This window comes from Rhincodon typus, chromosome 30 (assembly GCF_021869965.1).
Source record: "Rhincodon typus isolate 14 chromosome 30, sRhiTyp1.1, whole genome shotgun sequence".
NCBI classification, from domain to species: Eukaryota; Metazoa; Chordata; class Chondrichthyes; order Orectolobiformes; family Rhincodontidae; genus Rhincodon; species Rhincodon typus.
Genome location: NC_063361.1, coordinates 23,776,377 through 23,792,039, shown reverse-complemented (window position 1 = coordinate 23,792,039; position 15,663 = coordinate 23,776,377). Strand labels below are relative to the sequence as shown.

At 38.8% G+C, this 15,663-nt stretch overlaps 1 protein-coding gene across 1 annotated transcript; it reads left to right on the top strand.

Annotated features, from left to right (window-relative positions):
- Positions 1 to 355: 355 nt before the first annotated feature.
- arl4d (ADP-ribosylation factor-like 4D) lies at positions 356 to 4,282 on the top strand. Its single transcript, XM_020534009.2, has 2 exons — positions 356 to 652; positions 1,988 to 4,282. Exon 2 carries the CDS (start codon positions 2,136 to 2,138, stop codon positions 2,736 to 2,738), a length of 603 nt encoding a protein of 200 aa, XP_020389598.1. The 5' UTR covers positions 356 to 652; positions 1,988 to 2,135; the 3' UTR covers positions 2,739 to 4,282.
- The last annotated feature ends 11,381 nt before the right edge of the window (positions 4,283 to 15,663 follow it).

Sequence of the window (15,663 nt, the reverse complement as noted above, 5' to 3'; positions counted from 1 at the left end):
TTTGTTTGTTGTTTTCAATTACTGGGACAATCTGCTTTTACAGAACCCAGTAATCCCAATGGCAATAGCCTGATTTCCCTCTGAGGGGAAGCAGGCTCAGGAGATCAGGATCTGTGCACAACTGTACATCGTTGCAATTTCGCCAACCACTTCGATCGGTTAGAACTGTTGCAGCCAAATAAAAATTGGGCGCATACGCAGATAAGGTCTTGCAGTGAACAGATTAACACAAGTATAATTCCTTATTAACGTTTTGGACGACTTATCGCGATACTCTCTCATTTTCATAGCACCTTATCACCGGGAGATGTCTATTTTGCCGGGGCAGTGCCTGCATGAAACTGTCAGGGTTTTATTTTAAGGAAAGAAGAGTTCACATCAGCGGCCGGGAGGGACACTGACGTCAAGAGTGATGGGGCCACTTTGAGAAGTGTCTTTTGAGGGTGTTGTTCCCGGTTAAGTCGACGTCAAAGTGTTGCAGTTGCCACTGTGTGAGCGAGTTACTCTGAGAAATCCCGAGCTAAGGGGTGGTTCTCTAATCTGTCAGTTCTTATGGATCGTCTAGAAAGTGCCTAACAAACTGCTGCGTTTAGCATTCTCTACTGAATCTTTACCAGCACCACTACAATAGCTGCTCTCCAACAGGACAAAGGTAATGCTTTAATGCTTAAAAACCGGTCTCCCTCTCACTACGTGGATGATCAGACTTGTCGATTGACTTCAATTTATTTTTTTTCACAATATTTAATTTCTGCTCAGTCCCAGAGTGCTATAGTTATTTTTATCGGAATAGTATACCTGTCAGTAGTTGGCGACTTGTGCAATAATATGCATTTTGGTAAATGTGGGAGCTCTGTGAGAACTGCAGTAATTTGAGAATGCAGGGTAATGAAGTTTGTTGCTCTTTGTTATTGGCAGTCGGTCTCATGTTGCATTTCCCAGTTGATTTTTTTTTTAGAAAGCGGACTCGGGTCTCTGGGGTGTCTTCACATATTAAACATGGGTTTATGTACTCACATTAAAATCAAAACCTATTTTGCACTAGCCTTGATCAACCCCAAGCTGGCCGGTTAGAGAGCTTGCCAGCAAAGCCCTGTGTTGTTGCGAATTAGACACTTTTGATAATTGAAAAAATATATACATAGTCTGGAAAAATGTAGTTAAAATGACTTTTATTCATATGCAATTTGTTGCTGTTTGAGCTCTCCCTCCCAGTGATAATATTTGGGAATAGACATTTGCTTTAATCTCCTTAGATGGAAGAAAAAGTTGTATAAATAATACACCGTCCACATTAAATCCCTTCAAAAAAAAAACACATGAATTGATGGTGCTGGTGTATTGCTGGCTGGAATGCAGTTTAAAACTAGGACCTGGAAGAAACCTTCAAAGCCTCGGTCCAGGGTACAGCATTGGAGACTGATGTGTTAATTCCGTGTTTGGTTTACACTGACCCTAATGGATTCTTGCTGAGCATAATCAGGAAGCGCGTGATTAGTAAATAAGCAGGGATTGAAGGAGTTTTTGACGTTTAAAATGCCAGGAATCTAAATAAATCCGGCTCGATGGTGAGTGACTCAGAGAAAGAGGGAGGGAAAGAGAGAGGAGGAGGAGGGGGGAGGAGAGAGAGAATGCTGCAGCCTCTCGGAGCAGCCAGTTGAGGAATCTCGTTTGTTCTGATCTTTTAAATGTTGGTCAATGTGTTGATTCGCTTTTTTTTCATTATAGAGACCTGCGTTCTTATTTACCAAACTGGTAAGGTGCACACAACCACAGTCTTGTTGCCGTGTTAACACAAAAATAATGGCCGTTGTATGGACAGGTTATGTTGAAAATTGCATTCTTAAAGAATCAGGGAAGTTTCCATGCAAAATCTTAAAATTCATTCTTTCTTATAACTACAGAATGAGTTATCAGGAATAGTGAGTTTTTCATTTGGAAAAGGCAGCATTTAAACTAACCAGATGTTAACTTTTTTTTAAATTAGCCCAAAGTAAACCGTGCCCAATGAACTCAGACTGGCTTTGAAGAAGGTGCCACGAGGCGACACCCTCCAGATCTACAAAACAAGGATATTGACCATTGAGACTACACGTACTTTTATTTAAAGGGGAGCTGAAGATATTTGGTTGACAATGGGGAATCAGCTGTCGGAACTGACACCTAGTGGAACCTTCTTGCCTCCTTTCCAGTCCCTGCATGTGGTGGTAATTGGCTTGGATTCAGCTGGGAAGACTACTCTGTTGTACAGACTGAAGTTAAGGGAGTTTGTCAACACCATTCCTACAAAAGGCTTCAACACTGAAAAAATCAAAGTGCTGGTTGGGAACTCGAGGCCCATCACTTTCCAGGTCTGGGACGTTGGTGGCCAGGAGAAGCTGAGGCCTCTGTGGAAGTCGTACACCAGACGTACCGATGGCATCGTCTTTGTGATTGACTCATCTGAGATGGAGAGGATGGAGGAGGCCAAGGCTGAACTTCATAAAATTTCCAGGAGCTCGGAAAATCAAGGAGTGCCTGTGTTAATCTTCGCCAACAAGCAAGATTTGCCAGGGGCGCTCTCTGTAGCTGAGGTGGAGAAATCCCTAAGTTTGAATGAGCTGGGTGCATCCACTCTGCACCACATCCAGAGTTCCAGTGCAGTGAATGGGCAAGGTCTGCAACAAGGTCTGGAGAGGTTACACGAAATGATCATTAAACGGAAGAAGATGCTCAGGCATCAGAAGAGAAAGAGATGAACTGAGGACCTTATTCCATAATCAGCTAAAATGGATTTGAATAGCTCATCAATGGAGTCTCCTAAAAGGAGCAACTAAATGGTCAAAAGCACACAACTTGCCAAAAATATATCTTCCAAGTTTTTTGGGCTGATCCAAATTTGACTTTTTTTTTTCCTCCAGACGCAGTGTAGCATATACAACAGCAATGACAGACACCCAACCTGCAACTTAACTGTTCATTTAAATAATGGGATCAAAATAAAACAGGGACCAGTAGCTCAATTGTAGATGGTTGGTGAGGAGTTGAACTGATTAGAGCATCCTCCAACCAGATTTAGACTGATGTTTTACAGGAAATATGGAAATTTTTCGGGGATTGATGCTTACAGTTATGATGCTGAGCATTCTGGAGAGTATGCAGTCTTCTGATTTACATTTACAAATAAATTCCTGTTATGATTTGGTTGTACCCAGATAGCCTGCTCACATGTAATTTGATGGACGATCACTGAAAATTGCCTGGGAAGTTAGAATAAGTGAGAAAGAACTGAAATATCCTTTCTCTCTGTCTCTGTCTTGCTCTCTCTCTCTCACACGCTCTCTCTTACTTTCTTGCTCCCCGCTCTTTCAAGATTCTTAGTTTCTTAACTCCAGAAGACTGGAACATGGTGAAATGTTCTTGCGATTCACTGACATTGTTCTGATGCTACTGTACTGTATAAAGTGTTTAAAACTTGTGTAGCTTTTTGTAGATGGATGATGTGCAAGTCAAGGACGTTATTGTCCAAAGTTACAAAAAACATTTAGTTCTGAAAGTGTTTGCAAAGATAACAAATGGACTGAGGGAAGCACTTTGTACTTTTGTTTTGGTCTGAAAGTATAATTCAGCTACACGTCCCAGCAAATGGGAGTACCGAAAGCAGTATTTAACTAAATATTGGAGTACAGTAATGCTTCTACATTTTCTGTGATATGAAGCAGTTCCAGCCTGACACTCAAATCTAATAAATCCAAATGATGTGAGGTCTCTGCTAGAAGATTTCTTGATACCTTGAAGTTGGCGTTAGCTGCAGTGAAACTCTTGCTCAATGTGAAGCTGCATTTTCATGGTGCCAAGGCAGAGAAAGGTTCTTGAGGTTGAGATTGTGAATGGGAGCTGCCTTCACTGACTCTTACTAGAACTCTACATGTGTCCAAGTATGTGCAACAAATTCTGTTTGTGGCTATCCTTACTGTAATCTGGTTGGATTACACAGCTAGCAGTAAACTACAGTTTAGTGACGGGTCTGTTACTTGATAACTAGTTTGAAACCAATAGCTGCAGTGTAACTGTAGCCTTTGATATGAAGCACACATGAGCCAATGTGCTTTAATGCAAGAGAAGATTCGAATGTCACATCTTTTGTTTGAAATCATTTGCATTATCTATGTTAAAAGAGTTTCACTCAGGCTTTCATGCTGAAAACTGGACCTTGCGGTAACTATTTAAGCTGTGAAATGAAATGGTGATTTGTACATTTTTTTTGTACTTTGATAGTTTTTTTTTAAATAAAAAGTTGTCTTTGGTGTTGAAATGAAATGCTAAAAAATGTAATTTTTTCTTAATAGCTTTACTACTTTTTCAAAACTGTTTCCTAGTGTGTTTTTTTCAACCATCTTTAGAAAACACAAGAATGTACTTGTACCTCAAATCAAAAGTAAAAAGGATGAGCTGAAAAGTAGCAACTAGCATTGATGAATATTTTCAATGATTTTAGAAAAGCATGTGCTAGGCTCATATAAATTCCTTTTTTACTTACATGTAGCTAAAATATTAAATGGGATCTAATTTGTGAAGTCAGTGTAACGGGCACTTGTTACATTAGGGGTCTTAAGGCTAACAATTACCCTGAATAAAACCATGGTTGTAATTTGCTGCTGCTACTATTCTGAAGTAATTGCTAGCCAAATGGGCTTACACTTAAACTCACCCGGTCTACTATTAGTCCATCAGTAAAATAATGGATGAATGCAAAATAATCACTTAATTTTTAAGAAAGCATAGTTTTAGATGGGCATGATTTTTCATGGCAAATCTTGCTTGTTTCAAGATAAAATGAATAATGGAATAAGTGTATTTTGGGCATTTATAATTTGGGACTTTTAGCAGCATCTTTGTGTCATTGCAATAAAAGACAGTTGTGGTTGAAAATTAAACACTTCCCTTTTTAGACAACCAGTTTAACCTCAAACACTGCCAAGATGGGGAAAGACAACTGGATGCCATTGAAAGCTCTTCCTCCTTTATCTGTACTGTGGACAAGGAGCATCTACTGAACTAGTGTACTTTTTCTTCCTCAATTCCCGCATTAATAAGCTTCTTTGAATGACTTAGCAAATTAGAGACCATTTTGTATTATACAGGAGGCAATGGCCTATTGGTATTATCACTAGACTATTAATCCAGGGTATTGATCCAGGGTCCCGGGATTGAATTCTGCCATGGTGGAATTTGGACTCAATTAAAAATCTGGAATTAATAGCCTAATGATGACCATGAAACCTGTGATTGTCAGGAAAAACCCATCTGGTTCATTAATGTTCTTTAGGCAAAGAAATCTGCCATCCTCACCTATTTGTGACTCCAGACCCACTGTAATGTGGTTGACTCCTAACTGCCCTCTGGGCAATTAGGGATGGCCAATAAATGCTGGCCTAGCCAGTGACGCCCACATCCTGTCATTGCATATTTAAATAGAGACAAATATGTCCAGTGTGAGCTGAATGGAGCTAGCTCATTCTGATTTCACAAATGTTGTTACAGCCAACAGATAGGGGAACTTTTTTGTCCCACAGTCTAGTCTGAATTTGATGTTCAATTCAGTATCTAGCCCACTCTAACACTCTGACATGAATGATATAAGTAAGAACATGGGCCCAGAATTTTAAAAACTGCTTAAAAAGAAAAAGAAAGTGGGAGTAGTAACATTGGGCCAAGTAAGTACTGAGTTGAGATACACAAGGATTAATGCTTTAATTCATATTGGTTCTAATCTTCATAAATGATCTATTTCCTAAAACCAAGTGGAAGGTGATCCAATATTCCGCCGATACAAAGCAGAGCAGTAGAGTTAGTGAATGCAACAAAATAATTTAAATTATTTTTGCAATTGAAAAGGCATGTGGATGGACACTAAATGCAAATCATTTCCACAAGTCATTAAATGTGATCATGAAAATAATGTAACTGACTTAATACAGAGAGACTTAAAGAGGAGCTTGTGCATGTACAACACACAACACCCTCATATATAGCCAGATCAGTTAAGTCCAGCAAACTAGAGCTTTGCAGTTTACTAGTTAGTCCAACCTTAAAAATCCGTGTTCAGTCCTATCACAACCTCCAACAATGTTTGCATTGGAAAGGAATGGAGAATCTCATCTTGAATATGAAAGGAACAAAAAGGTGAGAAAATGTTAAATCAATAAATAATGCAGTTAATAAATGGACCTTGTCAAAGGATATTGTGACGATGCTATGGCTTTAAAGAGGTGTATCTTGTCCTGGTTTTTTTTTGAAGAAAGGTTGAGACAGTTGTGCTGAGTAGCCTGCTTCAAGCCAATAAAGTAAACAGCTTGTGAAGTCTTGGGGTTTTGTTTTAAAGCTGAATAGAAGCAGCATGAGTGGGTGGGCTCAAGCTCCCACAGAATCAAGATTGTAGTTTTAGCTTTCAGTAACTGTAGCTGGGGTCTTGAAGCTGGATGCAGATGCTCTTATTCCTCTGGGCTTCTCTTCTGCTGCTAGAATTGCATGTGAAACAATCTATTTTACTGAATTTGCCTTTACCAAGGGTGTGTTTATGGGATGTTACTATATTAGATCAGTTAATTAGTAGTAGATTATATGATATTATTTTGTATAGAATTTCGTTAGAGTTACAGTTAAGCCATTTTTTTCCTTTTATTTTTATTTTGTCTGTATCTTAATTATGTGTATGAATAAAGTGTGTTTTGTTTCAAGCCTGGTAGTTGGCCAATCAAACTGAATCTGGAACACAATGCCTTACACCAATCCTTTAAAGTAAGAAAAGGTTAGGGTCTAAGCTGTCTTCTTAATCTATTTCGAGGAGGTTTGATCTGGTCCATAACAATATAAAACATTTAAATGGTACTAGTCAGATAAACATGGACTCTAACTTCAGAGTATGGAAAGAAGTAGGACTAAGGAACATAACAAAAGTGTTTTCACACCAAAATAAACTAGAACAGATATCATAAAATGTACGTTTTGTGGTCAAATTGCTAAATATTTGGAATAATTTGGAAGACAGATTACTGGGAAAAATAATTGAGGATTATTCAAAATATTATGAAGAGTTGGATAGAGGAGAGTGGCTGGTAACCAGACTGATAAGGCTTGTTTTGCCAATCTTTTCTCTTGTCCCTGACTTTTCTAACAAAATAGGGTATATTTTAATGTTCACAGAAATATGCAGGATGCACAATAATAATAACACATTTTTACTGTAAAGAGCCTGTGATTCACCTCACCAGATGTAGACCAGGTGAAGATGAAAATCTCCTCTCGTGTCTCTGTTCTTACATGTTGCCCTCGTCCTCTCCTGGCTGAGTCTCTTGTTTGTGGTTCAGTCAGTATTTGCTTCGTGATTTTAGTACGTGCTGCATCTTGCCTGTGTGAGTGTGTGTGTTTGTGCGTGTGTGTGTGCACTTCTCTTCATCTCTCTGTTTTCCCTTTCCCCTGACTGCTGTGAGTGATGCTCAACTCAATTCATGCCAGTGTCTTGCAGGGCACTGACTGCTTTTTACCCTTCTTCAGGCAAATCAGTTAGCATCCATGCAGCATCTCTCGCCTCTCCCAGATGGTATGCCCAGAAACCAAGGACTCACTGCATGAACTAGTAGATCTGAGCCAATGTGCTTTGGCAAGTCACCACAGTTCAAAGCTATTAATTATAAGTTCAGAGAGACAAGAAGGCTAAAATGATTGGGCAGGATACAATTCCTGGAAAAACAAGAGTGTTACTTCCAACTAAGATAATTCTTTGTCATCAGCTTTCCTAAGCTAAGAATAGTGCCAGTAATTATAGTTCAAATCAACAGCAAATGATGCTGTCTTCAATTGTTTTTGCCGTTCTCCACAGACCAGATGTATCTGGTAGCTGGAAGTAGTCCAACTGTGTTTTTTAATTATACTGTACTTTGGATCAGTGTGTAACATGAGAACAATTTTTAGGACTTAACTGGATTGCAGTAGATTTTTTTTAACATACTTTGGAACATTTCCTTTTATAAAAAGATATACCGCTTCAATTCAATCCTCTCTTTTCTCCTCCTTGAAGGTATTGACTTCATTACAATTTGTAGTTACCAATCCCCATTTTGTACTAAGCTCAAATGACCCTGATACATGTTTGACTAATGATGATTGCCTGCAGATTATCCAAGTGTGTAGTTTCACAGCTGTGTTTATGTCTGTCCTTAGGAACCACAGTGCAGTTGTCAGGACGAGGACAACCTGCTGATTCTTCTTTCCCCATCTCAGAGACATTGAAGTCAACTGTAGTGACCTAATCACTTCCCTGGTTAAGATTAGCTTATTTGACACAGATCTAAGATTGTCCTGTTCTGTCTTGTGCATAGTCCAAAACTTTACTTCGAAACTTTGCATCAACATCAAAAGCATCTTTAAACATGTAAAGATTAGAAAATGGAAATAACACATTTTGTCATCACCCTTCATATCCTTATGAACATCCAAAAGATTTTGTCTTTAACAAAGTGTAGTTCAGCCAATTTTACAGCAAAGACAGCAGCCAGCAGGATCTGACAGACAACAAATAAGATGAGATACAAATTAATTTGTTTGAATTGATTATAAGTGTTGCTTTCTCAGATGTTTTATGGGATCTTTTATACCCACCTAGAAAAGCAGATTATGCCTCAATCTCATGTAAATGGCTGCAGCTCAGACAATGGAGCACCCACTTAGAACTGGAAACATCACAGTTGAGTCTGTCCTTTTCCAAAAATTAATTATCCATAAGGGATATTACTACACAGTGAGGTGTTGGCATAGATAAATTCCTCAAGGCCAGCATTGGCTTTGCCCCTCAGATAATAGTGATGCCAACTGAACCAAGGTGACAATCAGTACAGTGCAAGACAGTATACTGCACAGACTATAACACTTCGGGGAGGAATGCCAAGAGTTCATTATAATAGCAACAGAGATGTCAGCAACTGTAGTGCAACTGGTTCCCTAGACGGACAAAGACAAGTTTGATTGTCAGTATACTAAATGGAGAAGAAAATGGTAGTAACAAGTGAGATAAATAAGTACGTAACAAGTGAAATAAACAAATACTGTTTACATGTGTCTTGAAAACATTTGTACATGCAACAGAAAATCAAATTCAGTTTAGTCTCCAAGGATCCTAGAATCATCATTATTCCTTTAAGGATTCACTTCTTTCATTTTCTCTATAGGGCTGAATAAATATATTTTGATTAGTCTTCATGTTGGCATCAATGTTGAGAGATGGAATAACTTTCCATTTGCTGTGGACAATGTCGGCAGAAATGATTTGCAGAACATGCACAGCACAGGACAGGTGCAGAATCATGCATGCTTGAAGGACAAACTCAGAAGACTAACCTGCATTAACTGAGCGAGATAGTTTTGATTTAGTTTCCCATGGGCATAGCGATAACACAACACACAGTAAGTGGTATTATTACAATTCATTATGTTGCTGTTAGATTTTTTGTCCTAACTGTTTTCTTTTTATATGATACTTTTTCCTTCTCTCTGTAGTGTAGTGGGTAAATTTCAGTTTTGACAGGAGTGCCAAATACTTGGTAACAGTTTGGCTTGCCCATTTTATATCCAGCCTGACTTAACTTTTGCTGGATCGAATGGAAAATTGGGGAAACTAATTGGTTATTGCACATTTCTTTCTTCCATCAAAGTTGCAATTTCTCCCCCAACAGTTCCTTGTTGGGATACAGTTCCACAGAGGCCAGTTGGTATCTAAGTGCCCATTCCTCATTCGTGTACCTGGATAGTACTGGCAGGATGTCCAATCACAGGCCGTGGCAACGCTGTCATGATCCCAAATTTATGCAGATTGCGCGGTGGAAAATGGATGACAATCAGAAAGAGGAATTGTGGCCAATTTTCCCTCCCTAGTTAAGTGGAGCTGAGGTCACTTGTGAAAACCCTCTAACCCTCAGCTGAAATTGGCCAACTCAGCACAGCAGAGAGCTTGGATCTGAGAGCACCCTGGTCTGAACAGATTGGTTAGCTACCACCTTAAACAGCTCAGCTGTTAACAATGCCAATATTGCCAGCAATCAGCTCTATTTTATAAGTCATTCCATCATACATCTTGAATAAATGAAATAGAAACCTTTATGTTGATTTATATCAGTTGAAACCACTTTTATCTTGAACATGTGATAATTATCCTGAGCATGTGTCTGAACTATGACAGTTGTTATGATCCCAGACCACACTGCTAAATGTATGTTATGATTTGGCTAGGGATCAGTAACTTTTATTTTTGAAGTAGACTAAGTGTGAGATCTCGAGGACTTACTAAGAGAATAAAGCCCTCAAGATTCCATGTTTTTGAACAAACAACCGTTAGAATAATGATTCAATACAATCTACATGTACAGTGTCAAATCTAACACTCAGTATTAACATTGGTAAATATGGTAAATGACTGTGATCAAATAGCCTGTGGTGTATATCAAATAGCAAAGACAGTCAAAGTAAATCCCATGGATTTCATAGCAATTCCCCCCAGATGTTAACAACACATTGGTCACCACATCTCATTAGATATCACAAGGGATTACAATTCTTCGCTTTTCCCAAGCTGGTCTTGAAATTCCATATCATGAACTGCTCCTTCGTGGACTGCCTCAACAATTGTTCCAATTTGGTTGATCAACATCCTTCCTTGGGTCTATACTCCCTAGAGTCCAAGCACTGAGCTCCAGATATAACTCCACCTCTTCGCTGACACCTAGCTCCCATCAAACCAATCTCACCCCTGAATTTGTCTCTGAGCTCCAATTGTGCTCAATTACACCACACAACTGTTTATAGTGAAGTTTTTCAATCACAAGTCTCTCAATTGCCCATCAATGCTTGCAGTCTCCTTCTAAGTGCTGCTCTGCTTCCTCCAACAGGTTTGACCTTTCCATTTCTTCAACCCTCACGACTTCTTCCAAGTACTGACTCCACACCTACTAATTCTTCTTCCTGAGTTCTAGCAGTACAGAAGCATTCAATTTTTCATGACTTCTTACTGAGACACTGACAGAGAATTTGTCTCCTTCCAAGCAGTAAAGCTAACTGCAGTGCTGCTAACATAGTGTCTACCTCTGTCACCTTCTTGCATCGTTGTTCATTGACTTTGCATCTAAATAACCTATTTTGAATCTTCAATAACTCCCAACCCTATTGCTGGATAGATTTGAATGTTCTCTTAAAGCAACACTTCAAATGATCTGCTCCATAAATATTATTAGTTATAGATTGTTGGCTTGCTGAGTACAAAAAAATTGGATACGAATAGAGAATTTCATCATACATTGCTCAATAGTCCACAATGCATCTTGCATTTGCCCTTTGTCAGCCCACCTGTGGTCTAGTAGATAGCACTCTTGCTGCTAAGTCACAAGGTTTTGGGTTCAAGTCTCAATCCCAGGATTTGAGTGCAAAAATCAAATCTCAGTCCAGTGCGGGAGTGCTGCACTGTTGAAAGTGCCAGTTTTCAAGTGAAATGTTCACTCCTGGTGCCTCACTGAGTGAGTTTAATGCTTGGGTGACTGTAAACGATGTTACAGTATTATTTTGCAGAAGACCAGGGGAACTATCTCCAGTGTCCAAGCCAAATCTATTCCTCAATCACCATCACAAAAACAGATTATCTGATCATTATCACATTGCCATTGGTGTGAGTTAGCTGTGTGCAAATTGGCTGCCGGGTTCCTACATTATAACAGTGACTATGCCTACAAAGTACTTAATTGGCAGTAAAGCACTTTGAGACATCTGCTGATCGTGGAAATGTTATATAAGTACAAGTCATTTTGTTTTGCTCTTTTTAAGACCGTACATTTTCTTCATTCCAATAACCATCTTGTAAGATAGAAACTCCTTGCTGGTGACTTGGTGATATTCAGCAACAGTGAAGGCCAAAGTATACGTCATAATGTTTAACAGTAGTTAAAATCTAACCGTTTGATAGTCCTATCGCAGCACCTGATTTTTGAAACAGTGCAAATTTATCGCTTACCAAAAAACAGAGACCAATGCCAACTGGCAGCATTGGAATTTGTCATGCAAGATGCACAACTGCTTTAGGATTCAACAAGGTCGCGTTGGCTTTGCATGAGTGATTGCATGGGAAACAAAATGGCACATGACCCGGTAGCACCCTGGAACAGCAGTTACATCATACTGTGTAAAGAGAAATGAGTACCTGGACAAGCAGCCACTGCATTGTCTATTTGACAGGTGTCAGCCCCTGGACCCCATCTGGTTACATGAGAAACAGAGTCAAATGACAGGTTTGACTATGTATCACCCCAGGGAATCATAATGGTTGCTTTACTGAGTTACTGCCCTCATAAATTTTCTTACTAAAAAGCCGTACTTCCCCTAAGGTACTTTGAATAAATTCTGCATTAACCCTTTAGCATAGCAAGGTTTTTAAGGAGATGCTTTTTGTTTGGGCGGCAGCCAAATATAGACAATTTTCATACTGAGAGAGCTGTAAGACACTGTTTACAAATAGTCAGCTATAAAGGATAATGACTTTGCTATTCATTATTAATATCTATGCTTGAGTTTATATGACATTTCAGATAATTGATTCCTAGTAGGATTCCACACACTGAACAACAAAGAACCTACTGTTCAATGTCTGTACCTTTTCAAGTTAGGAGACAACAGATGAAACCCTTTCCTGTAGGTGCCAGAGAAAGACAGTGCAGAGAATAAACACATGGTAGGAGGCAGGCAGAAAGCCATACAGGAGTAATTCAATCAAGTGGGTGCCGATCATCTCAGGGTCTTTACACTGTGGTTTATCTCATCAGCAAAACAAGAGATTAAATTAGGTACTTGGTTCACATGTAAATATTTGCTATTTATTATAATACGCAGAGTATTCTACCACAATGTCATCCCCCACCCCCTCCTCATGCTGTGGTATTATCCCGTGGAGACCAGTCCTCTGGTATCTCAAACAAAGTACAGAGGTTTCTGCGTGAGCTGAGACAGTGAGCGTCAGCAGCTTTATGTGTACATTTGGGGTTGGCATTGCAAGCCTGATACTGCCTTCTTCAATAGCCACAATCTAGGGTGCATTTCTCCGAACCATAAGATTATTGTTTATAACAAAAAATCACAACAGCATCGAATGCCATTATACCACAGTATTTTGTCAAGAGGTATAACTCCTTTAAAGTACAATGACACTTTTAAGCATGGGTAATGGTTGGGAGTGAGAACCTTTTCTGATTTTTTGTTTTACCCTGTCTAGTCGAGGACATAAGCTTAACAACGATTGTGGACCTCTGTGATTACCGACACCTTGTTGCCTCCAATAATTTACTAAGAAGACTCATAATTATACCAACCCTTCTATAAGATATACTAGAGAAAGTTTATTAAATGAAATATGATGACAATTGCTACACAAGTAAATGGTGTAGCTATTTTCAACGCATGATTCCAAAAACATAATTAGTCTGGTTTACGTGATATTGGTTGAGGTATTGTGTACAGAATAGTGCCCTAGGTTCATTAATGTGGGAGTGTACCACCACTTAGAAGCACAGTCTAATATCTCAACTGAAAACCAGCTCCTTTTAAGTGCCCTGTGTAGTGGTCTAGCAAGCCACTCAATTAATTCTTTAAAAGGCAAATTGGAAAGAATAAGGGAATGTCTTGTGACTGTATCTTGTGAGTAGCCGGTGCACTGGTTATAGATGCACTTCAATAGAAGGACACTTTTTATAATCTCTGTGCCAGAATAGTTGACCAAGATCAAAGGAGAGTAAATGCATAAAAGTAAATTAAGCCAGAAAACTAGTTAAGAATTTGCAGTTTGATTTATAGCACAAAAAGTGAGAGAAAAATAACAATATTTAGAAGTAGAGCAGGAGTAAGGTCTTATTGAAGTTTTCTATCCCTCACAATCGTATTTTTTTCTATTTTGCTGCTTGAATTTATAATATCAAGAAGCCACATGTTCACCTGCTGGCTGACTACTGAAGAGAACTGACACATGCCAAGATAAAAGGATTCTGTGATGCAGTGGTAGTCTCCCTACCTCTGGACCAGGGAGCCTAGATTCAAGTCCCACCTGCTGCAGAGGCATGTAATAACATCTCTGAACAGGTTGCTAAGGAACTTCAGAAAGACAGGAGTCGGAAGAAGGAGAGACCAAACTCAGCCCAGTCCTCTGAATCGAGGAAGTAAGAAGTTAAAGAATGTAATGTGACTGCATATCTTAGATATTTTCACAGGGATTCTCAGGAATTCAGTGAAAGATTGGCAAAAATTCTGAGAGAATACCAGAAATGGCCCTTGACACCACTTTTAGTGTAGCATATGTCACACTGCAGGACAATTGCAGCAGGAGATGGAGAATTGTAATTTGAGAGAATGCATGTATCTGCCACACTTATGTTTATGTACTCACAGTCCCAAAACAACTTTCAACATGCTCCTTGCAAAACAGGCAAAAATAATAGGAATAAATAGGCAGCATGCTGTGGTCCTGAGTCACAGAATTGGTCTGCAATCAATTAAAAGCAGCTTTCATGTCTAACTGACATGAGTCTAAGGCACTAAACTGTGGTACACTCCAATGTTAATGCACCTAATGGCACTTAAAAGCCAATCATGTAGTAATGGGACTGGACTTGTGTGAGTGAAACAATGTAAAGATGGCAGGTTTCTTCCCCAAATGAGCCTGCCCATGGACAAATCACTGAGGAAGTAAAATGTGGATGCAATAGGGATCTAACAGTGTTTATCATAAGTATAAATAAAAAATGGAATGGAGAAACCCTGGGAACTTCTAAGTTTTCATTTGGATTCCCCAGTTATCATATTTAATAAGTTCATTTGTACATGCGATAAAAAGGTGCCATCCTGGATATATCACAGAAATTTTACTTACAAACATTATTATTCAAAATTATGATTTCACATCCTGAAGGCATTTTATTTTAATCTTCAACATATGTTAAAGTCTATCAAAGAAATGAAAACAAGACAGAAATATTAACAAATGTAGAAGTGGTTAATAAACTGCCTTTAAATACCAAACGTGAATTGTTAAGGAAATAAATTATTAAAGAAAGGGTGTGCAGTGAATACCGAGCATTGCATACAATTTTGCAATTCTTGGTCTCAGTCCCTTCCTCTAGCTAGTTGCTTGACACACCCTTTTAATGCTCTTTTTGTACTAGTGCACTCATAATTAATAGCGTGCAGACAGTTCATTCCTGTTCAGTGACTAACCCAAGCTGTGGAGGTTCAAGTCCACTGTATGGGTACATTTGTCACACCATCTTTGTCAGTAATTAGAAATTAACTGAGAAATAGTTTCCATTGACATTTTATTGCATAGTTCACATATCCACAGGAGTTTTTCTCTAAATTGGTTTCAGTTACGACACGTAACTTGCAGCAATTTGATTCATTTTTGAAATAATAGAAATTTTACAGTCATCCAATACAGGCTGCCACTTATAAATAGAAAAATCAACAGCACATGATTCACTCAGTCAGATTGCACTGGAATTATCTTCTAGGGATAAATATAAACATCAGTCATTATACTGGAAGCTGACTTATTTTAAAAAATCCACTTCTAATAATTTACAACAAGACTTGCTTGGATAAGTGGAG